This window comes from Oncorhynchus mykiss, chromosome 2 (genome assembly GCF_013265735.2).
Source record: "Oncorhynchus mykiss isolate Arlee chromosome 2, USDA_OmykA_1.1, whole genome shotgun sequence".
Classification (NCBI taxonomy): Eukaryota; Metazoa; Chordata; class Actinopteri; order Salmoniformes; family Salmonidae; genus Oncorhynchus; species Oncorhynchus mykiss.
The window spans coordinates 72,325,006-72,351,153 of NC_048566.1; the positions used below are offsets into that span (position 1 = coordinate 72,325,006).

The 26,148-nt window shown below is 39.7% G+C and overlaps 1 protein-coding gene across 1 annotated transcript; it reads left to right on the plus strand.

Annotated features, from left to right (window-relative positions):
* The first annotated feature begins 11,796 nt into the window (after positions 1-11,796).
* Positions 11,797-18,351, plus strand: LOC110495632 (gonadotropin-releasing hormone II receptor). Its single transcript, XM_021570969.2, has 4 exons — positions 11,797-12,149; positions 13,535-14,156; positions 17,149-17,353; positions 17,533-18,351. Exons 2-4 carry the CDS (start codon positions 13,605-13,607, stop codon positions 18,051-18,053), a joined length of 1,278 nt encoding a protein of 425 aa, XP_021426644.1. The 5' UTR covers positions 11,797-12,149; positions 13,535-13,604; the 3' UTR covers positions 18,054-18,351.
* The last annotated feature ends 7,797 nt before the right edge of the window (positions 18,352-26,148 follow it).

Sequence of the window (26,148 nt, forward strand, 5' to 3'; positions counted from 1 at the left end):
CTGATCCTCCAGTACCCCCAACAATACACATTTTTGTTGTAGCCCTGGAAAAACATGCCTCAAGGACCAGGGCTGGGAAACATTGCTTTAGGCAACATCTATTATTATTATATGTGTGAAATTAGTATCAATATAGTTTTAGCTGTAGTTTGGATGGACCAGCTGAGTAGGCAACTGCTGTCGTATAGTCTGAAAATACACCATCGTCTAATTTTAGTATTTAGCTACAGTCTGTGTGCTTCTGAATCAATCATTAAATTTTCTGACTGATAACAATTTACATTTGGTGTCCTAACGTTTCTTACGAACGATTTTAACATTATTAATTATTAATTTAGCAATGTATTATTTATTATGGAATATTTACACAATTGAAATATCAACGTCAGAATGACCAATCATGGCCATTCTAGTAGCTATGGAATTCCGGTGCTCCTAGTGCTAGCTAGCAAGTTTACTAGATAGCTACAGTAGTTACCTTGGTAACCAAACAAACAGACCTGCTAGCTTAGGTAACCAAACCATCAGTCCTCATACATTAGCTTGCTATTCGCCTTATGCAGCCCCGACCACTTGATCCAGTTCCATTTGAACGTGATTGTGTTTGTGTTTCCATTTCACAACTTCCGTCAACGCTAGCAAATTACCTCAGAGCGGTGGCCAGCTAATAATTAAAAAACATACATCATTAACGCTTAACAAATAAACAAAAACAAAACATGGCTCACATTTGGGAACACACACAAATGGCTCATCTGAGGTCGGATGGCATCACCGTACCCCATCTGTCCATGATTAATAATTGGTTGGATGACATGATAAAATGGCCTGAAATTACGTATGGGGACATTTTTAATTACTTCCTGCTCTCCATGGGAGTGGATGGTTCTACTATGACAAGAGTACAGAGGCCTATCAGTACCTCCACAGTGGTGAGGTGGGCTGAGTTCTTCTTCACCAGGAGGAGGGAAAAGGATTGGTATTTTTGAAGGCCGATGTTCAGCCCAGCCACTCAGGCAGCTCTTACCTTTCTGCTTCAGTACTTGTATCCAACAACGGATCAGTAGAGAAGGCTGAATGCGCTTGTATCGCTGGCCTTGGAAAGTCATGCAGCCATGCAGCCTCAATTTTGTGGAAGGTAGGTTAATAAGCAAAGTCACTTGCATTTCTATGACTAATATTACTTAACATAAGCGATTACAGCATACCAGCAGCCTACATGTGCTGTGGTGACAGTTGCTATAATCCATAGGCTAATGTTATATGAAATAGTTCTCAGATGATATCTATGATCAATCGTCTCATTACTTGGTCTTGTATTTGATGTTCATAGCCATTTTTCTTTGTTCCTTTTATAGATGAAAGTGCACAATACTGCCTTATCTAGACACAGAATGATAAAATAGTCAAGCGTAACATAGCAGTTGGACCAAACGTTTTGTTGGATGAAAGCTGTATTGAGAATGTCATGATCTATTGGTTATGTTAACATGTATTTGTGGATCAACAGAACTGCTGTATTAACGTGGAGAATCTGTAAGTATCCTGTCAAATCTCATGTTGGAAGCAAGGTAGGTTTATGGAGTCCAGGTGAGTCTGCCCCTGAACAATGCAGTTAACCCACTGTTCCTAGGCCGTCATTGAAAATAAGAATTTGTTCTTAACTGACTTGCCTAGTTAAATAAAGGTAAAAAAACACACTCATAGAACAGACTCAGGTGCAGGTGTCTCAGGCTCCTATTCAAATCCTCCTGTGAGTGGAATGCAAGGGTGGACATTCTGGAATCTTTTCCGCATATTGGTCACTGGCCTTATAGTGTGTGAAGTCAATGCTGTTTAACCGCTTTGGCACAAGGTTCCTCTGAGTCCCTGCATTCCGTTATCGCTGCTCGTCTGTGTAGGCTATAACCAGTTAGCCCAATGGACACTGCATTCTTCACCTGTGATATAATGTTTGCTACAAAAAAGGACATTCAAAGAACATCTGATAGTTAACAATTGTGTCACTGAGGACTATGTGACCAACTTAATCAAAACACATGCAAGATAAACTTACCTTGCTATTGTTCCCAATGAGAGGAGACCACTTATACTTACCATACTCAAGGCATTACCCCCAACCCCAAGGATATTTTGCTAACCTTATTCACCCAGAAAAACAATAACACTAAAAAAAATATGCTGACATGTTTAAATACATGTTAAACCCTGATTTATTTTACCTTTATTTAACTAGTCAGTTAAGAACAAATTCTTATTTTCAATGACGGTTAAGGACAGTGGGTTAACTGTCTTGTTCAGGGTCAGAATGACAGATTTTCACCTTGTCAGCTCAGGGATTCAATCTTGCAACCTTTTGGTTACTAGTCCAACGCTCTAACCACTAGGCGACCTGTCACCCCTGTTAATGCTGAACCAACAATAATATCACAGTAGTGGCATCCCAGGTAAAATTGGACTGAAAGCAATATTTATTTGTGGCTGTACCATTTTAATGTATTTGAACTGATATGTGTCTCTTCTGTTCAATGCTTTCTGACTCCATATAATAACTTAATATAGATTCTCTACTCGTCCCCAGCCACATGGAGAGCATGTCAATTACAAGTGCCAGAAGTGCCTGCCCTTCTAAATACTCCAGATATAACAGACTGACACTAGCCCCCCGACACAAACTATTGCAGCATAAATACTGGAGGCTGAGACAGGAGGGGTCGGGAGACACTGAGGCCCTGTCCGACGATACATCCGAAAAGGGCCAAACAGGCAGGATATAACACCACCCACTTTGCCAAGGCACAAGCCCCACACCACTAGAGGGATATCTTAAACCACCAATTTACTAACCTGAGACAAGGCCGGGACAATATTGGAGTAAAGCAGCCTAATGTTACTCTTTAGTCCAAGGACCTTACATATTCTGTTTTAAGGGCAAATTTGCTCTGGAAGCCAAAACAGCCAATTAGTCCATATAATCGTGAATGGATTCTCAATTGCGGTACAATTCTAGAAACATAAAGTCTCTCTACTTTCATATCACATCAAAGTAATTTCACAACTGCAAAACACATATTTTCTTTTACCTTTATTTAACTAGGCAAGTCAGTTGAGAACAAATTCTTATTTACGATGACGGCCTACCCCAGCCAAACCCAGACAACAATGGGCCAATTGTGCACTGCCCTATGGGACTCCCAATCACGGCCGGGTTGTGATACAGCCTGGAATCAAACCAGGGTCTGTAGGGACGCCTCTGGCACTGAGTTGCAGTGCCTTAGACCCCTTTGCCACTCGGGAGCCCATTGTGTTCCCTACAGGTTGTAGAAGAAAGCCTCCACTTCTAGGTCAGAGTGTTAAAACAAAAACACTATAGTAAATACTTACAGCCCTTACGAAAAAGATTGCAGTCAAAATAACACTTTTTTTACTGCAGTAATTTTGTTAGAGTGCAGTATAACTGCAGTTCAGTACACTACAGATATCCTGCAATTACTGCGACCAAAATACCACAGTCAACTTAAGTTACTGCACTTTTACTGCAGTTTCAAAACTGCAATGTTTTTTTGGAAGGGAGTATAGTACAGTCTGCAAAACCACAACATTAAATACTACAATATACTACAATCCTCAAAACACTACATTAATTGCTGTAGTATATACTACAGTTTTATTTTACTACAGTATTTATACAATAGTTAACTGTATATACTACAGTATACATTACAGTAAATACTACAGTATTGTCTGCAAAAACACCACAGTGAATAATATCGTAAAGTCTACATAAACACTGCAGTGATTTTTTTATGTTGGTCAGCTGGTGTGAAGTGAATCCGTTCAATGAGATTTGGAAATATGAAAGGCATAAAATCATGGATACAGTTTTGTGTGTGTACATCTTCCCAGGAGCTATATCCAAACAAATCTGAGGAGAAATAGCATTCCTCCAACAAAACAAGAAAGTAAAGTTACTGAGAATTCAATGAAACTGAATATTCACAGCATTCAAGGTTATGGTGGCTGTTATTATAGCCTGTCTTTAGGGACGCTATAAATGACGGCGATTGACACAAAAAAGTCACACATTTATAATGGCAGCAAGAGTGGGCATTATGGGATTCTGGGTGAATGTGTCACCATCCAAGTTACTCTCTTTTCAACTTTTCATTAGCTGTTACTGTTGCTACTCAACTTTTTCCTATATCTCACAGAAAGGCACTATTATATTGGTTGGCCTCTGAAGGCACATCTTTTTTCCAGACGAGAGTAGCTATGATTCCTGACCTATTTTAAGAAGGAGAATGAGAGGAGGCCTCTGTGGATTTTGGGAGAGTGGAGCCCTGCTTCACCCTTCATTTTTTTGTTATTTACTCTTACAGTTACAGAGCAACAACATTAGCAACAAACTCTGTCTGAAGGGCATTTCACATCTAATCAGTACCACACAAATATAGTACAAGCACCCTTTTCTTCTATGACATGTAGCACCTTAAAACTGAAGTCTGAAACTGTGGTGAGGATTCAAACACATCAAGATTGCTTCCTTGTCAGCCCACTAACGTAACCGTTCTTTGCACACTCTGCTATAACACAGCTCAATCCTCTCCATTTAAATGTGTCAAATTATCCAATTCAGGCTGACAAAATGCTTGAACAAAGTGTGAGGGTTTTGGGATGATTGCACAGGGTATAATGAGAGCAGACAGAACAGTAAGGAGACCATTTGTCAAACGAATGATGTGTTAGGCAAAGTTCTCGACAGCAGAAGTGAAAATGTTTCATCTGGATCAGGTTTTTTTTACTTTTCAAAGACATACTGAGATTTAATTCTAATTACACACTGAGTTTCTATTCAAAATAATTCAAAAACATATGAAATGCTTTGGACGTTTCTCCTGCCCTGTAGCGAGAGAGGGTGGAATTCTGATGGGAGTGCATGCTCATCACTACTTTTCATACAATACAATCCACAGTAAACTCACAGTTTGGTTCTGGAACCACCTTCACTGCTCCAATCCAATCGAGACACACCAGCCTTCTCATTGCAAGGATCTGCAGAATTAACAAGACCAGCTTTTAAGAGGCAAAGGCCTGGCCGATAATCAACTTATCAATGCTACAACTGCAACACTGGCACGACACTCATTGATGTACTGTACCTCCACCGGGATAGCAGCAGGTTATAGTATACACTGTTTACCCCAATAGGATTACTAGAGTAAGCTACACTCTGGGGTGGTGCTATAATGCACTGTGAGTACTGTTATGTCAAGCATTGGTACAACCTAGGATCACATGGAAAGGATTAATGATTACATTTTTCAAGTGAAGAGATGGGGTGTGAAATACCACAATCTTTGAGGCAAATAATGACAGAAAAAAAGTTATGCGGAGCAGTTAATGAAGAGAAAGGAATGATGATGACATGGTGATCAATTTGTCAGAGATGAAAAGACTTGGTCAGAGAATGTGTAGTTTGTAAAAATGTTTCACAGTTCCTATCAAAGCTAAAATTATTTTCACAAACAATATGGTTATCAATAGGCAATCTGTGTAAGTTATGATATGTAGCTGATCGTTTATGCGGATGGATGCCAAATGCCAATCAATCATTATATCCATGAAGCATAGGCATTCTGACTTCAGAGTTACAGCTGCATGTGGCAAACTGTTGTGACTTTCAGGTGATTAGGGAGTGTGCTGTGGGCAGATCTCAGAAACCCCTCTCTCCTCTCTTCTCCCACCTGCAACAGTTGTGACACTGCCTGCATTACAGGATCCAATAGGTTATGTGACCTGTGTGAAGCTAGCCATAATAAAGATTAGCCACAATGATGGAATTTGTGGTTTGCCTTCAAAATTCAAGTCCCCCATTGAAAGATATTCAAACGGACAAATAGCGCAATCATACCATATTTGGGCTAGATAATGCTAAACAAGGTCGGAATGTTATGTAAGTTCAAAGAAAAACAATAATTAGTTAATTTCACCCCCCAAACAAGTAAAAATCTGTTGAAATTGCACTGTGGATGTATTCGACTTTAGAAATGCATTGGGGGCATACTTATATGCACTGTACAGCCTTAATTCACAGAACCAAGATCCATAGGTATCAGCATGTATGGTGAAACCCACAGATTACAATTCTGAAGAATATACACAAATATTAGTTTTGTAGCTCATATTAGCGACCTTTAACTGAGGGGAATCATCTCACTATACAGCTTATTGTGTGTATTGACATTCATATTGCAATGTACAGCCTTACCTATGGATCTTGGGTCCATGAAATGGGGTATCTGCATACTCAATGACATCTACAGACTACAACTGTTTTGTTCTCTCTTTTGTTCTCTGTTGCTCCTCTATTGTTCCTCAAGCAAAGGGGGAGGATGACATCAGTGGGCACCATAAGACCAACTCCTTGAATGATCTGGCCTGCTCCTTGAAGTTTGCAGTTGTGTCTAAAAAACACTATTTTGCTTTAAAAAAATAATTTTAAAAAGTATATATATATTTATTCAGTGTGTACATTACTGTATTTATACTTATTATTTGTCAGGCCAAGCGATTGGCCTGAAGCATGTCAAGGCGGGCCTTGAGCTGATTTACATGTGTAAAGGCTTATCACCATTAGGATAATCTAGTTCGGTAACAGCTCTGACAGTCCATTGTTTACATTGTGTCTTTGAATTAGCTGGCTTCTCAACTAAACTTTAGTAGGGGAGAGTGGAGTAAATTGAGCCAAAGGGGTAGGTTGAGCCACCCTTGTTTCTTGGAAATCATACACAAAATGAATAACTTGACCAAATCTTTAGGAAGAAGTCATCCTTTCATGGAGTCTGTGAAGGAAGAAACCACATGGAAAAAGTGGTAAGCAAGTTAGGTAAAAAAAGAACGATTTTTAGCAAGTCAAATGAACAGAGGGGTTGGGTTAAATGCAGAAGACACATCTTGGTTGAATGCATTCAGTTGTGCAACTGAGTAGGATTCCCCCTTTCCCTTTTTGTGTTAGAGGTTTTATATGCTTGTATCTAAACCAAAGTACATTTTTAAAAACGACTTTTTAGATTGTTCTATATATCAGTTGGGTTCTCTATAAGCTTCAAAATAAGGTCCTAACCCTAGCATAAAAGTGATTCCTTGTAGCTGTGTGGATGTGGTCAAAATGTTTGCCTTGGGACAAGCTGAGCTGTAGTTGATGAACAGCATTCTTACATAGGTATTTTGCTTGTCCAGGTTGGATAGGGCAGTGTGCAGTGCAATGGCAATTGCGTCGTCTGTGGATCTGTTGGTGTGATGTGCAAATTGTAGTGGGTCTAGGGTGTCTGGTAAGGTGGAGCACTTAAGGATGACAGAAGTGGGTGCTATGGGGCAATAGTAATTTAGTTCAGTTACTTTCGCATTCTTGGGTGCAGGAACAGTGGCGTACATCTTGAAGCAACTGGGGACAACAGACTGGAATATGGAGAGTTTGAATAGGTCCATAAACACTCCAGCCAGCTGGTTTGCACATACTCTGAGGATGCGGCTTGGGATGCCGTCTGGACCGGCAGCTTTGCGAGGGTTAACACGCTTAAATGATTTACGTCAGCCACAGAGAACGAGAGCACACAGTCCTTGTGAGTGTCTGGGGCCCGTGTTTGTGGCTCGATATTGATTTCCTCGAAGCGGGCAAAGAAGGTGTTTAGCTAGTTATTTCCCGGCTGTAGGTAATAATACAATAAACTTTCTGAGCAAATAACACAAACAAAAAAATATTATGCAAAATTAGCTAGGAATTAGAAACAGGGCGGTATGTTGACACCATCTTGTGTTTTTTTCCCACGCGTAAGACGCAAGGCATTATCACTGGGATATGAGGTAAGCATGTAAATTGCAATATGAATTTTCAACGCATAGTAGGTTGACTGGTGAGCTTAATGTGTCTCATTTCACACCGGTTTAAGAGTCCAACAATAAGACCTACAGTATGACGCTAATATTTGTGAAAACTTTTCACAGTTGTGTTCTGCAGGTGTCACTGAGAAGGCTGACACTCCATTTTAAGATATCAAGATCCATAGGTAAGGCTGTACATTGCAATATGTATGTTCTATAGAGCCCCACAATGGAGGTGCCATAATACACATAAAACCTAGTGGTCAAACAGGGGAATTCCACAGTTTTGCTGTACAAGCTAGATAGTTAAGTGATATGCTAGAGAAGCCAGTGTTTGGCACAGTTTGACTAACAACACCCGTGCCAGTATATCCTCCAAACACTGGCTTCTTGGGCATTATCGCTTAATTATCTAGCTCATGGTTAGCTAGTTAAGGCAACATTAGCCGTCTATTTGTCTAGCCATTTAAATGCATGAGAAATTCATAAAAATGAGTTTAGCTTTCTTTGGCTTTTATAAACCAACATTCTAGCTTATTAGTTAACTAGCTATCTATCTTAGATGGTGAAGCTAGGGCAAGGGGTACCTAATGGGATTATTTTAGTCTATCTTTTTGAGAAGTTTCAGAGATGGACTGATTAGCATCCTCTCAAGTCAACAGTGTGCTTACTTTATTGCGGGGAAACTTTGATATGTTTGATGTTACACTCTGGACAGCAGATCATTAGTATAGCTAGTAGGCAAGGTGATGTAACCTTATTTAGTCCTACCTTCTATGGTGGGTTTTAAATGAATTGGTATTCACACATTTGTTTTTGAGGTAGAATTAGTGGCACCTTCTCTATTCCAGAACCAATGGGTGTGCCTGAGTCTTCCTCTCTCAACTAGGTAAGGTGTTTCAACCTGGAACACTATTGTCCTGCTTTGGTCTGTTTCAGTCATTGCAGGAAGTCCTGAAGAGCAGGAGTGCGTGAAGAGTTTTGTCCCAGCCCAGCTCTAATACCTGACTTAAATAATCAACAATCACAATCAGTGATAGGCTATGATTTGTAATCAGGTATGGGTTGGGCTGGAACAAAAGCTTATGCACACTCCTACGGTTCAGATATGGAGCTGTCCACCTGTTTAAGTCATTATTCTGTACTATGGGTACAATTGGAGGGGTGGGGTGGGGCGGGGTTATTGATACAGTATATAACGCGTGCTCCACTCTCAACTTGTTGACTGATACCATGGCTAAGGGAGCAGCTGAGAACCAGAAGACTGCAGCCAAGGCATCACTGGTCCACACCTTCCCTGTCTGTCACTGAGTAGTATTGGTTGGTACTGTATGTGCCTTTTGGTTCCGCTCCATGTCTTAGCTATTGTACAGGCCTGCGTTGTACAGTCTTTCATATGTGTAGTAGTGTATTGCAACGTTTGCTTAGTTTATCATGTGTCAACTTTTGAATTCAATCTAAGCCACAGATTGTTAACTTGCTCTATTTTGCACATGCCCTTTATAGATGCAGACCAGATCAAGCAGTACTTTGAGAGCAAGCATCCCAAGTCTCCAAGGGTCTGGTTGATGTGCAGGCCTACAGTAAGTGACCACACACACTCAAATGGATTCTAACATGTTTCACACACAGAAGACATAGTGTAAACCACCATGTTGTCAACAAAATGCTGTCCCTAATGCTTAAGTTGTATTGTCTAATCTCTCTTGGAAAAAAAGGGTTCCAAACGTGTTCTTTAGCTGTCTCCATAGGATTTCATGTAGAAAACTCTGTAGAAAGGGTTCTACGTGGTCCCGAAAAGGGTTCTAACTGCAACAAAAAAAGGTGATTCGAATAGTTTTCCTATGGGGACAGCTGAAGAACCCTTTAAGGTTCAAGATAGCAACTGTAGTATTTTTGCTACCTTTTTTCCCCCATCTATGTAATGCTGTCCTCCTGCTAATTCTGGGGTTCAGACTGAATGCAGTGGTAAGTGTGCTGCTCAAAATTGACAGCAGCAACATGGACCAGTTAAATTCACAAGAAGAGTGTGATATAGTTGTGTTTAAGTATGGCTTCCTTGCCTTGATTCTGTTTAATGTGTTTCTCATTCTCCTGGAGCTGACCATGTATTTTATATGATCAACAATATTCTATATAAAACCTACCTTGCACATACGGTTTTTCCACAAATAAACCCCCCACCAAAAATCACAATATGCTGTTTTATACGCAACATGCAACAATTTCAAAGATGTTACTGAGTTACAGTTCATATAAGGAAATCAGTGGTTCTGCCCGGTACAGTTGAATCCAGGATTCATCCGTGAAGAGCACACTTCTCCAGAGTGCCAGTGGCCATCGAAGGTGAGCATTTTCCCACTGAAGTCAGATACCACACCAAACTGCAGTCAGCTTAACAACCTGGTGAGGACCCTGGTGAGGATGACGAGCACGCAGATGAGCATCCATCAGATGGTTTTCTGACAGTTTGTGCAGAAATTCTTCAGTTGTGCAAACCCACAGTTTCATCAGGTGGCTGGTCTCAGACGATCCTGCAGGTGAAGAAGCCGGATCTGGAGGTTTTGGGCTGACATGGTTACATGTGGTCTGCAGTTGTGAGGCCAGTTGGACGTACTGCCAAATTCTGTTCTGGTGGACATTCCTGCAGTCAGCATACCAATTGCACGCTCCCTCAAAACTTGAGACATCTGTAGCATTGTGATGTGTGACACAACTGCACATTTTAGAGTGGCCTTTTATTGTCCCCAGCACAAGGTGCACCTGTGTTATGATCATGCTATTTAATCAGCTTCTTGATATGCCACACCTGTCAGGTGGATGGATTATCTTGGCAAATGAGAAATACTCAGTAACAGAGATATGAACAAATTTGTGCACAAAATCAGAGAAATGGAAAATTGTATTTCAGCTCATGAAACATGGGACCAACACTTTACTGTTGCGTTTATATTTTTGCTGAGGACTATTTCTGTCTGTAATAAAGCCCTTTTGTGGAGAAAAACTCATTCTGATTGGTGGGCTGTGCCCCTGCCCAGTCATGTGAAATATATAGATTAGGGCCTAAGAAATTTATTTCAAATGACGGATTTGTAACTCAGCAAAATCTTTGACCTTGTTGAGTTTAGATTTTTGTTCAGTATATATTTCAACTTGTTCATAAATTATAGGGAATTAAATAAAGACCCCCACTGGCTGAAGGAGAAGAGGATCTGGTAAAATCATCTAGGTAGGTAGATAGCTAGCTATATAACTTATTTGCAAAAAAAAGCTAGCCTATTATTCATGGCACATTATAAATATCTGACTGCTACTAGCATAGTATTCTGTACAAGATACAAGACCAAATAAGACAAATATTAGTTAAATAAAATATGCAACAGTAAATTACAATTTTCAATTTATCTTTTGTTTCAGATCAAGGTAGCTAGCTAGCTGACAGCAAAGGTGTCAGCTAGAGATTACCTGCAGGAGCTTGCAGGAATTTGTAGTCTTGTATGAATAGCATTTTCAAATCTGAGAGTAAATAGATAAAAGTCACTTTGTCCGACAGAGATTTACACGGTTATCAAAACGTCACGCCAGGGAAAGCTTACATGAAACACAGACCTTATTTGAAGTGTTTCTAAAAATCCACCATGAATCAAATGAATGGTGAAAAGCTATTGGAACCATCTCTGTGTTTGACCAGTAGGTTTTATGTGTTTATGACGGATTCACACCCAATATGCACAATAGTCAAATTAGGTCATTATTATTTTGTTGAATTCATATAAAAACATTCCGACATTGTTTTGCATTATCTATTCCAAATATGGCATGATTCCACTTTTTGTATCCGTTTGAATCACTTTCGACCGGGGACTTTTATTTTGATTCCACTATTGTGGCTAATCCTTATTGTGGCTAGCTTCACACAGGTCAATATGCAACGATAAAGATGCTGAGGAAGGGTGCGGAGAACAAACCTCAAAATTGCAGTATTGTACTTGAAGTCTGATAATCGCAATAGTTATCTCCAATACTATATTAAGCGGGCGTTCAACGGCTATACCATTATCTCCTATTATGAAAGCATTATAGAAAACAATTAAGAAACGCTTTTATACCATCTGCAACAACTTCAGGGGGGAAAGAACTGAAAGCGTAATCTTGTCACAAAGTTTTTTTCCTTTCACTGGGATAAGGCAAAACAAAATATTGCGGCAGCGCGATTCATGAGGAACGAACAGGTGCTTTTGAAGGGGAATTTGCCGCCACTTTAACAGGTTAGTAGTTTCTTTCAGTCAAGTTGGTATTATGGGAGTCTTCAAATGGGTGAAAAATAGAACACAATCAACTAACTCCTCTGTGATTCCAAGAGCTCATTGTTTATACTTCAAGGTCAATCGGAATATCACATAGGCTAACAGTTTGTTCTATGGCGGATTGGTTCGAAATTTATATTTCTGCTCACCAGGTAAGATAGCTATGCTTTCTGCTCAGGCGAAAGTAATGCTTATTGCAGTTAATGAACGTAAGATACCCCTGTGGATACTGACATACATAACCTATTCAGTTTTATAGAATGTCATTGATTCTACATCATAAGAATGTTACACACAACACACACACAACACACACACACACACACACACACACACACACACACAGTGGGCGGCAGGTAGCCTAGCGGTTAGCGCATTGGGCCAGTAACCGGAAGGTCGCTGTTTCGAATACAATCTGTCGATGAGTTCTTGAGCAAGGCACTTAAACCTAATTTGCTCCCCGTGAGCCGTAATACTATGTCTGACCCTGTAAAACAACACAACACCACCTCTTTCCATGACTTGGACTATCCAGGTTAAAGCTATGATCCCTTATTGATGTCACTTGTTAAACCCACTTCAATCAGTGTAGATGAAGGAGAGAAGTCAGGTTAAAGAAGGGTTTTTATGCCTTGAGACAATTGGATTGTGTATGTGTGCCATTGAGAGGGTGAATGGGCTAGACAAAAATATTTAAGTGCATTTGAAAGGGGTATGGTAGTAGGTGCCAGGCACTCTGGATTGTGTTTTTTTTACTCAACAGTTTCCCTTGTGTATCAAAATGTGTTTTTATTTTTTTATTTAACCTTTATTTAACTAGGCAAGTCAGTTAAGAACAAATTCTTATTTACATTGATGGCTTACACCGGCCAAACCCAGACGACGCTGGGCCAATTGTACAACGCTCTATGGGACTCCCAATCACTGCTAGTTGTGATACACCCTGGAATGGTCCACCACCCAAAAGACATCCAGCCAACTTGACACAACTGTGAGAAACATTGGAGTCAACATGGTCCAGCATCCCTGTGGAATGCTTTCGATGAATTGAGGCTGTTCTGATGGGGAGTGTATATAGTGTGTGTGTATTAATTATTATCATTGTGTTCTGCATAGATGATTAGTGTTAGATCACTAACCACACGTTTTAAATGTTTTATTTTAATGCAATTCAGTGTAGAGTATGTACTGCTTTTTCATATAGTAATCCACCATAACTGTAGGGTATTATTGTGTCTGCGCAGAGCATAATTGCTAGTAAGCTGACTATGTATAATCAGCATGTAACAACAAGTGCAGAAACTGAATATTAAACATCCCTATTTTCCAACCATTTATTCTTATAGGGTGACCTGCTCATATGAACACATTGCTGGAGAACCAGAGAAGATATTGTCTCTGGTGTTCCTGTGGGATATGAATGACAGCTTGAGAATGTCACATGAGATCATGATGTTTTACCAAATGATGGAACAAGCCCAGAACACCAGCTGCGAAGCACCCACCCCCATCTGCAATTCGAGTGCAAATGGAGACTCACTACAGCTGCCCACCTTCTCCACAGCAGCCAAAGTCAGAGTAATCATTACTTTCACTCTGTGTGCCATGTCAGCTGTCTGTAACCTCGCTGTGCTGTGGGCCGCCAATACCAACGGAAAGCGCAAGTCCCACGTTAGGATATTAATAATTAACTTGACTGTGGCAGACCTGCTGGTGACTTTCATCGTCATGCCTGTTGATGCTGTCTGGAATATCACAGTTCAGTGGCAGGCAGGAGACGTCGCCTGTAGGCTGCTGATGTTCATGAAACTTGTTGCCATGTACTCCTGTGCTTTTGTCACAGTGGTCATTAGCTTGGACCGCCAGTCTGCTATCCTCAACCCACTGGCCATCAATGAGGCCAAGAAGAGAAGCAAGATCATGTTGTCTGTGGCGTGGGTGATGAGTGTGATTCTGTCTGTTCCCCAGGTGAGGCTCTGGTTAAGAGAGGTTTCATGTTTTCTCTCCTCAACCTGGACTCAGGACACCACAACAATTATCAAAATATACATTGGAGGACAAAACAACCATGTAACAGCTTTATTATAATAATAATACATATTATTTTAATCTGTTTTAATGACACATTTTATATACAAGAAAATCAGCTGGATAAAAAGGAATTAAATCCAAGTAAAATAAGTAAGTACAGTGCATTTGGAAAGTATTCAGACCCCTTGACTTTTTCCACATTTTGTTACGTGACAGCCTTATTCTGAAATTTATTAAATCATGTTTTCCCTCATCAATGTACACACAATGCCCCGTAATGAAAAATCATAAACAGGTTTTTAGAAATGTTTGCAAAAAAATAAAACATTGACATCTAACTTACATAAGTATTCAGACCATTTACTCAGTACTTTGTTCAAGCAACTTTTGGCAGCGTGTACAGCCTTTAGTCTTCTTGGGTTTGACGCTACAAGCTTGTATTTGGGGAGTTTCCCCCATTCTTCTCTGCAGATCCTCTCAAGCTCTGTCAGGTTGGATGGGGAGCGTCGCTGCACAGCTATTTTCAGGTCTCTTCAGAGATATTCGACCAGGTTCATGTCTGGGCTCTGGCTGGGCCACTCAAGGACATTGAGACCTGTGTACGTAGGGTCATTGTCCTGTTGGAAGGTGAAACTTCGCCCCAGTCTGAGGTCCTGAGCGCTCTGGAGCAGGTTTTCATCAAGGATCTCTCTGTACTTTGCTCCGTTCATCTTTCCCTTGATCCTGACTAGACTCCCAGTCCCTGCCGCTGAAAAACATCCCCACAGCATGAGCATGATGCTGCCATCACCATGCTTCACTGTAGGGATGGTGCCACCACCATGCTTCACTGTAGGGATGGTAGCAAGTTTCTTCCTGACGTGACACTTGGCATTCAGGCAAAAGCGTTCAATCTTGGTTTCATCAGACCAGCTAATCTTGTTTCTCAAGGTCTGAGAGTCTGTGGGTGCCTTTTGGCAAACTCCAAGCGGGCTGTCATGTGCCTTTTACCAAGGAGTGACTTCCGTCTGGCCTCTCTACCATAAAGGCCTGATCGGTGGAGGGCTGCAGAGATGGTTGTCCTTCTGTAAGGTTCTCTCATCTCCACAGAGGAACTCTGGAGCCCTGTCAGAGTGACCATCGGGTTTTTGGTCACTTGCCCGACCAAGGCCCTTCTCCCCCGATTGCTCAGTTTGGCCAGACGGCCAGCTCTATGAAGAGTCTTTGGTTCCAAACTTCTTCCATTTAAGAATGATGGAGGCCACTATGTTCTTGGGGACCTTCAATGCTGCAGACATGTTTTGCTACCCTTCCCCAAATCTGTGCCTCGACACAATCCTTTCTCGGAGCTCTACTGACAATTCCTTCAACCTCATGGCTTGGTTTTTGCTCTGACATGCACTGTCAACTGTGGGACCTTTATATAGACAGATGTGTGTGCCGTTCTAAATCATGTTCAATCAATTGAATTTACCACAGGTGGACCCCAATCAAGTTTTTATTTTAATTTTAAATTGGCAAACATTTCTAAAAAAATGTTTTTCACGTATTGTGTGTAGATTGATGAGGAACATAATTAATTTAATCCATTTTAGAACAAGGCTGTAACGTAGCAAAATGTGGATGAAGTCTAGGGGTCTAATGCACTTAATATAAAGTACACCAAACATGACAGAATAACCATGGAAAACACTAAACATGATGACAGACTAACCGTGGAGAACACTAAACATGACGACAGACTAACCATGGAGAACACTAAACATGATGACAGACTAACCGTGGAGAACACTAAACATGACGACAGACTAACCGTGGAGAACACTAAACATGACGACAGACTAACCATGGAGAACACTAAACATGATGACAGACTAACCGTGGAGAACACTAAACATGGCGACAGACTAACCATGGAGAACACTAAACATGATGACAGACTAACCGTGGAGAACACTAAACATGACGACAGACTAACCATGGAGAACACTAAACATGATGATAGACTAACCGTGGAAAACACTAAACATGATGACAGACTAACTGTGGAGAACACCTAGACATGATTACACAGTAACCAGGGAAGTGAACTAGACAGTGGATAAAAGCTAAGCCTGTGTGAAGAGGTGTGTCTTTAGTGTGGACTAGAATATGTGTATGGATTGTGAGGTTCTGACATGGAGAGGGAGGGAGTTCCAGAGTTGGGGAGCTGCACTGCTCAAAGCCTGGTTTCCGATAGAGCGGAGCCTGGTGAGAAGAATGGTGAAGAGCGCAGTGAACAAGTGGGAGTGTAGGGATACAGTAGGTCAGTAAGGTACAGAATGTGGGCACCAGTCTATTGAGTGCTTTGTAGGTGAACTTGGGCAATTTGAAGAGGATCCTGTATTGAATTTATTCAAATAAATGTATAGCAAATGGACATGACTTGATTTTTTCAGCAATTACAAACCTAATTATTGTAGCAATAATTTAGAACAAACCTCAGAAACACTTTCCTGAAGGGAATTACAGTACAGGCATTGCAGTCACTATTGTCCATGGTTTAAGAGTAACCTTTTTAAATGTGATTGATAACTGGTGAGGAGGGCCTGCCCTACATAATTGACTGATTCATGATTATGACAGCAATTATACATTGCTGCGAATAAAAGTCATCCAACTAGATCGTTTTCAAAAAAATTGTAGCACTAAAAGAAGACCTTGCCTTGCAATTATTACTTTTTCATAATTCATTTCAAGCATTCAACACTTGTCTCTTTTCACCTAATTTCATTGCAAATTGAATGACATCTGCAGTGTATTACTCACATTGACTGCAGACTAGGCTGGATTGAGCTTCTGCTGCATGAAACACTACTATTTTATGTAGTACAACACTGAAGCCAGGCCATATAGTTAGTGTTAAAGACATGTTGTTATGGTTAAAGTCTTCCTTTGTGTTGTCATGCAGATGCTGATATTCCACAGTGTGACCATCACGGTTCCAGAGAAGTTTACCCAGTGCACTACTCGTGGGAGCTTTGTCCAACACTGGCAGGAAACCCTGTACAACATGTTCACCTTTGCTTGTCTTTTCCTGCTGCCACTGATCATCATGATCTTCTGTTACACACGTATCCTGGTAGAGATATCCAGTCGCATGACCCACGGAAACAGTAGGTCAAATTACATATTTTACCATCAATTGTAGTACCACTAGTGGCATTGTATACAGTTGTTCATGAGGGGGTTACAAAGAGCACTGTGTTTTTGAAGATAAAGGTAATTGAGACTTATTGTCAAATTAGGTGTTAGATGCTAAGATTATGAGCAAGTGTTTATTGCCTTGTTTCAGTGTCTTCTAAGGAGATACATCTCCGACGCTCTCACAACAACATTCCAAAAGCACGGATGAGGACTTTGAAGATGAGCATTGTTATCGTGACATCCTTCATCGTCTGCTGGACCCCTTACTACCTGTTGGGACTGTGGTACTGGTTCTTCCCTGACGATATGGATGAGACGGTCTCTCATTCTTTAACTCATATGCTCTTTATTTTTGGTCTCTTCAATGCCTGTTTGGACCCAATAACTTACGGCCTGTTCACCATCCATTTCCGCCATGGCCTGAAGCGCTACTGTCGGAGCACAGCCACGTTCAGCCGTGAGTCAGAGAACAACACTACCCTGACCGGCTCTTTCAGGCGCTCCCCCTTCCGCCTGACACGGCTTACCCAGCAAGGCCAGACGTCCATCACTGGCCAGATGGCAGAGGAGGAACAGGTCAAGAAAACCTGCCACTATAGCAACTACCTCACAGTTCACAGCAGTGGAGAAGGTGACCCAGGTCCGGCCAGTCCTGAAAGCACTATATGAGGGATTAGAATGCGTCCTACTAAAGAACATTGCTTACCTTAATCTTCATACCTTCATCTGCTGGCTCACAATTAATACTTTGAAAAACTCATTGTTGTGCTGCATGAAATCAGATTGGATTAATTTTCACATTCAGCCAGATGGGGTTTACAGTGTAAATCATGGTTTCCCCAATAGGTTTGCGTATTTGGCTGGCAGTTGATACATACACAGTGCAATTGCAAAGTATTTAGACCACTTGACTGTTTCCACATTATGTTACGCTACGGCCGTATTCTAAAATTGATTAAATTAAACATTTTCCTCATCAATCTACACACGATACCCCATAATAACAAAGCGAAAACAGGTTAGACATTTTTTACAAATTTATAAAAAAAATCTAAAACAGAAATACTTTATTTACATAAGTATTCAGACCTTTTGCTATGAGACTCGAAATTGAGCTCAGGTGCATCCTGTTTCCATTGATCATCCTTGAGATGTCTCTACAACTTGATTGGAGACCACCTGTGGTAAATTCAATTGATTGGACATGATTTAGAAAGGCACACACCTGTCTATATAAAGTTCCACAGTTGACAGTGCATGTCAGAGCAGAAACCAAGCCATAAGGTCGAAGGAATTGTCGGTAGAGCTCCGAGACAGGATTTTGTTGAGGCCCAGTTCTGGGGAAGGGTGCCAGAAAATTTCTGCAGCGTTGAAGGTCCCCAAGAACACATTGGCCTCCATCATTCTTAAATGGAAGTTTGAATCCACCAAGACTCTTTCTAGAGCTGGCCGCCTGGCCAAACTGAGCAATCGGGGGAGAAGGGCCTTGGACAGGGAGGTGACCAAGAACCCAATGATCACTCTGACGGAGCTCCAGAGTTCCTCTGTTGCGATGGGAGAACCTTCTAGATGGACAAGGATCTCTGCAGCACTCCACCAATCATGCCTTTATGGTAGCGTGGCCAGACGGACATGACAGCCCACTTGGAGTTGACCAAAAGGCACCTAAAGACTCTCAGACCATGAGAAACAAGATTCATCTGGTCTGATGAAACCAAGATTGAACACTTTGGCCTGAATGCCAAGTGTCACGTCTGGAGGAAACCTAACACCATCCCTATGGTAAAGCATGGGGGTGGAAGCATCATGCTGTGGGGATGTTTTTCAGGGACTGAGAGACTAGTCAGGATTGAGGGAAAGATGAAAGGATTAAAGTACAGAGAGATCCTTGATGAAAACCTGCTCTAGAGCGCTCAGGACCTCAGACTGAGGCAAAGGTTCATCTTCCAACAGGACAACGAACCTAAGTACACAGCCAAGACAACACAAAAGTGGCTTCGGGACAAGTCTCGGAATGTCCTTGAGTGCCACAGCCAGAGCCTGGACTTGAACTCAATCGAACATCTCTGGAGAGACCTGAAAATAGCTGTGCAGCAATGCTCCCCATCCAACCTGACAGAGCTTGAGAAGGACATGCAGAGAAAAATGGGAGAAACTCCCCAAATACAGGTGTGCCAAGCTTGTAGCGTCATACCCAAAAGACTTGAGGCTGTAATCGCTGCCAAAGGTGTTTTAAAGTACTGAATAATGGGTCTGAATGCTTATGTAAATATATTTTCTACGTTTGCCAACATTTCTAAAAACCTTTTTTGCTTTGTCATTATAAGGTGTTGTGTGTATATTGATGAGGGAAAATAACAATATAATAAATGTTAGAATAAGGCTGTAACGTAACAAAATGTAGAAAAAGTCAAGGAGTCTGAATACTTTCTGAATGTTCTGTATATATTACAGTACCAGTCAAAAGTTAGGACACCTACTCATTCAAGGGTCTTTCTTCATTTTTTACAATTTTCTACATTGTAGTGAAAACAACAAAATTATTAAGTAAAATATACGGAATCATGTGGTAACCAAAATATTTAGATTTTAGATTCTTCAAAGTAGTCATCCTTTGCCTTGATAACAGCTTCGTACACTCTTGGCATTCTCTCAACCAGCTTCATGAGGTAGTCACCTGGAATGCTTTTCAATTAACAGGTGTGCCTTTTTAAAAGTTAATTTGTGGAAAGAAACTACTACTAAATTATACCAATAATAAGAAGAGACTTGCTTGGGCCAAGAAACATGAGCAATGGACATTAGTCAAAATCTGTCCTTTGGTCTGATGAGTCCAAACATTTTTGGTTCCAACCGCTGTTTCCTTGTGAGACGCAGAGTAGGTGAACGGATAATATTTGTGTGTGTGGTTCCCACCGTGAAGCATGGAGGTGGAGGTGTGATGGTGTGGGGTTTGCTGTCTGTGATTTATTTAGAATTCAAGGCACACTTAACCAGCATGGCTACCACAGTATTCTGCAGCGATACGCCATCCCATCTGGTTTCCGCTTAGTGGGACTATCATTTGTTTTTCAACAGGACAATGACCCAAAACACAGCTGCAGGCTGTGTAAGGGCTATTTGACCAAGGAAAGTGATGGAGTGCTGCATTAGATGACCTGGCCTCCACAATCACCCGACCTCAACCCAATTGAAAAGGTTTGGGATGACTTGGACTGCAGAGTTAAGGAAAAGCAGCCAAGCGCTCAGCATATGTGGGAACTCCTTCAAGACGGTTGAAAAAGCATTCCAGGTGAAGCTGGTTGAGAGAATGCCAAGACTGTGCAAAGCTGTCATCAAGGCAAATGGTGGCTACTTTGAAGAGTCTAAAATATATTTTGAGTTGTTACTACATTTTTCCAAATGTGTTATTTTGATGTCTTCACTATTATTCTACAATGTAGAAAATAGTTGTTGTTTTTTAAGAAGAAAAAAAAAAACTTGAATGAATAGGTGTGCAAATATTTGACTGGTACTGTATATAAACACTTTGTTTTAAATATATTTTCCCATAACCTTATCACCCCTCCCCTAATTGGAGTAAACTGTTGGACAACAACACTTAGTCTTCTACTTCCAGTTTATACATACTATATACACATTTACTGTGATGTTTCACAAACGTTTTGAACCTTTCTATTCTTATAGTTTCTAAAGATTGTAAATTCAAGATAAATATTTTTGCTAAGAGTATTATTATATTATTGATCAACTTTGACTTTTCAAATCAACCAGTTCTGCAAATGTTGCACTTCTTCAACAATTCCTGGACCTGCGACCAAAAACATGCTCCGTATGGACAGTACTAAAACAAATTATCTTACGATTCTGTCTCTTCGCAGCAAAGTCTGCAGAGCTGGGATGGTTGTATCCACCATATATAAACTCGGCAAAAAAAGAAACGTCCTCTCCCTGTCAGCTGTGTATATTTTCAGCAAACTTAACATGTGTAAATATTTGTATGACCATAATAAGATTCAACAACTGATACATAAAAGAAGTTCCACAGAGCAGGGACCCTGGGCATCTTTCTTTTGGTGTTTTTCAGAGTCAGTAGAAAGGCCTCTTTAGTGTCCTAAGTTTTCATAACTGTGACCTTAACCTATTTTGGTCTTTAATACATGGCCAACAAACAAGTTCCTTAATTTTCCCCCTTCCACTTCCCTCTCATTTTTGCCGTAATGCTGCAATTAGTTGGTTGTAATTTTGGGTAGAGCAGACATTTCCATATACTTTTGTTAGCTGCATGTGTGACAACTCCACCAGTCCTATTTATGGTATAATTTACTAAGATTATAATTTTTTATCCAAAAATATATATATTTTTGTAATTATTATATTTGAGTTTTAACCACAATATTTGTTGTATTATTTATTCTGTCTTTTCTGGTGGATTAAACTGAAATTGCAACCAACTTTCTATGGCTTGTTTTAAAACTAGCTATATTTTAGAGCTTTTTTCATTTTCAAATAACTGAAAGTGAGAGGTTGAATTCTGAATAAAGTAATAAAAAAAAGGCCATTCCTGAACATGGGGTGAGACATTCTTACTAATCTGTTGGAGAACCAGTTTGGATTTTAATTTAATTTTGTATGACTGATGCCTTTAGTGAGAGGGCTAATGCTTTAATATTTAATAATTTCTGCCCTCTGAATTTATATTAATTATATACATAGGCCCATTTCATTTTATCTGGCATGCCGTTACAAATAAAATAAAATTTTATTTTGCTCATATAATTAAAAAAACAGGTCGCTAGGTGTAGGCAAGACCATAAGCAAATAGGTAAACTGGGATATGACTAAAGAGTTAATCAGGGTGATTTTTCCACAAATAGACAGGAATTGTTGTTTCCATGGTAGAAAAATCTACTTTTGCTAACTTTATTAAACTCTATTGTAGTAAAATAAGGTATTTATTTCTGGACATGTATACCGAGAATATCCACATCACCATCAGAACATTTTATTGCTAAACTATATGGTAATGTAAAAGTTGTATTTTTTGTCATCCAATACATAATATATTACATTTATCATGATTTGGTTGTAATCTAGAGAGGTTAGAAAAAGTCTCAAGATCCTCTGAGGCTGTGAAGGGATCCAAATTGTGGATTTAAAAGAAAACATGAATCATCAGCATCACTGACACCTTTATGTTTATGCCCTTGATTTCTAACCCCTTGATATGGCCATAATAAATAGATATGCCAATAGTGGGCCACCTTATTTTACTCCTCTTAACAGTTGAATACTTTCTGAGAAGTAGCCATTATTTATTATTTTACACCTAGGGTTACTATACATAACTTTAACCCATTGGATAAGAGATTCTACAAAATTGATATATACCAGGCAATAATATTTAAATTCCTGTCATACTTTATCTGAAGCCTTTTCAAAGTCAGCTACAGTATGAATACCAGACCTGGTTTTCCAGATTTTTCATAGTATTCTATTGCTTCCAGTACTTGTCTTATATTATCTCCAATGTGTCGTCTGAATAATATACAGCAATACCTTTTTAATTCTATGTGCAATGAATTCTTCTAGAATTTTTCACCACAACACTGAAGTTTAAGAGGCCTCCAATTTGTTTTAATGGACCGGATCTTTATATTTACCACTTGGATCAGTTTCAGTAATAATGTAATCAGACCTTCTTGTTGAGTATCTGATAATCTACCAAGTTTTGGTATACCTCCACTGGTATGCCATCCAACCCTAGAGGTGTCCTGGACTTAAAGGCTTTAACATGAGTCTTTCTGTACAGCTGTTCATTTTACATTATTCATAGAAAAAAATCGATACAATTATCTTCGGTTAGTGGAGATGGAGACTGAAACGAAAACATATGCTTATGGTACTTTTCTTCCACTTTCAAAATATTTTTTGGTGAATCATATGTGACATAATCCACACAGTTCACTTTATTTTTTAATAATATATTACACTTGATCTTTCTTGAATAAGTTCCTCCCATTTCTTTTTGTTTTTCCTCTAACTTGTTTTTATTTTCTTTTGATGCCAGCGAGAATGACATAAGAAAGTAGTCAAGACGACTAGCTTGATTGAGCCTCCGCCATGTATATCTCACTAGGTCAGGATATTTAACCATTCATATATCTACTAGTTCCAAAATATCCAAGACATTTGTGATTTCCTTAAGCGTATGAGGGTGATCGTTTGTATTGTGATTTCCTTTACGGTCCATTGAGGTATTTACAACCATATTATAATCTCCCACCATAATAATAGAGTATTGTATTGCTTGTAGGTTTGATAAGTTATTATATATATATATATATATATATATATATATATATATATATATACAGTTGAAGTCGGAAGTTTACATAAACTTAGGTTGGAGTCATTAAAACTAGTTTTTCAACCACTCCACAAATGTATTGTTAACAAACTATAGTTTTGGCAAGTCAGTTAGGACATCTACTTTGTGCATGACACAGGTAATTTTTCCAACAATTGTTTACAGACATATTATTTAACTTATAATTAATTAACTGTATCACAATTCCAATGGGTCAGAAGTTCACATACACTAAGTTGACTGTGCCTTTAAACAGCTTGGAAAATTACAGAAAATTATGTCATGGCTTTAGAAGCTTCTGATTCAATTGGAGGTGTATCTGTGGATGTATTTCAAGTCCGACCTTCAAACTCAGTGCCTCTTTTCTTGTCATTATGGGAAAATCAAAAGAAAACAAGACCTCAGAAAACAAATAGTAGACCTCCATAAGTCTGGTTCATCCTTGGGAGCAATTTCCAAACGCCTGAAGGTATCGCGTTCATCTGTACAATAGTACGCAAGTATAAACACCATGGGACCACGCAGCCGTCATACCGCTCAGGAAGGAGACGTGTTCTGTCTCCTAGAGATGAACGTACTTTGGTGCGAAAAGTGCAAATCAATCCCAGAACAACAGCAAAGGACCTTGTGAAGATGCTGGAAGAAACATGTACAAAAGTATCTATATCCACAGTAAAATGAGTCCTATATCAACATAACCTGAAAGTCTGCTCAGCAAGGAAGAAGACACTGCTCCAAAAACGCCATAAAAAAAAGCCAGACTACGGTTTGCAACTGCACATGGAGACAAAGATCATACTTTTTGGCATCATGGGGCTGGAAAATTATGTGGATATATTGAAGCAACATCTTAAGACATCAGTCAGCAAATTAAAGCTTGGTTGCAAATGGGTCTTCCAAATGGACAATGACCCCAAGCATACTTCCAAAGTGGTGTCAAAATGGCTTAAGGACAACTAAGTCAAGATATTGAAGTTGCCACCACAAAGCCCTGACCTCAACCCTATAGAGAATTTGTGAGCAGAACTGAAAAAGTGTGTGCGAGCAAGGAGGCCTACAAACCTGACTCAGTTACACTAGCTCTGTCAGGAGGAATGGGCCAAAATTCTCCCAACTTATTGTGGGAAGCTTGCCGAAGGCTACCCAAAACGTTTGACCAAAGTTAAACAATTTAAAAGCAATACTACCAATTACTAATTGAGTGGATGTAGACTTCTGACCCACTGGGAATGTGATGAAAGAAATAAAAGCTGAAATAAATCATTCTCTCTAGTATTATTCTGACATTTCACATTCTTAAAATAAAGCTGTGATCCTAACTGACCTAAGACATGGAGTTTTTACTAGGATTAAATGTCAGGAATTGTGTAAAACTGAGTTTAAATGTATTTGGCTAAGTTGTATGTAAACTTCCGACTTCAACTGTGTTTTCAAAGAAGCATGGATCATTGTTTGGAATGTATATATTAATGAGCCCCCTCCCCTCTTTTAATTATTTTCTTTGTTGGACATAATTGACTGATTTTAATGTAGGAAACCTGTTCCCAAGTAGTAGAGAGGCATATGTGATCATATCCCACTGAAATCAAGGTTTAAAAATCCCAATGTATTCAAGGTTTGAAAAAGTTCTGTTTTTGTCAAATACTATATCTGTGTGTGATTATTGCGGTCAATTTGCAGTGTACAAATTGCTTAGAACTATGTGCCGGCCCCCCAACCTGCTCAAGGAAAAATCGACACACGGCTGAATGTAATTGGTGAACCCTGGTTTAAATCATAAGACGCTTATCTGCATATTACTTCAAACAATAGTTCTCCCGTGGAGTTGTCTTTTGACTTGTCCAGGAAACATGGTTTTTCATTTAATAGAGGCATAATAACCAAGCATACCAGGAAAAACTATTTTCCATGGATATATCCATTTCGTTAAGATGTGCCGAGGAGGAAGCCTATAAATGAATTCCTCTTGGTTCAAGTTAAGTTAATCTTGCAGGCAGACATTACATATGGACATGGAACATCATAAATGTAAATGGATGCAAATTCAGCTCGAGGACATCTAGATGCTCAATGTGTGGACTCCATGGGTGGCTTCATTATAGTTTTCATTGTGCAATGTGAAGAGCAGCTTTATGTGAATTCAAAAATATTGCCATTTTCCTCTATGATGATTTGAATGTTGTGGTCCAGTATATATTGTATTCCACCCTAATAGCCTTTATAATTGAAGTGGTTGGGCATAGTGAAGTGTGATTGTACCTTACAATATGTATAGTCTTGGTTGGTTCTTTGGGGATGTGTTATTTGTGGAAGTTATGTCCAGTGCCACAGGAAAATCACTGCATAGTGTGTTTGAAGATGACCAAACTGTAAAATGTGATTGGTTGGTTGGTT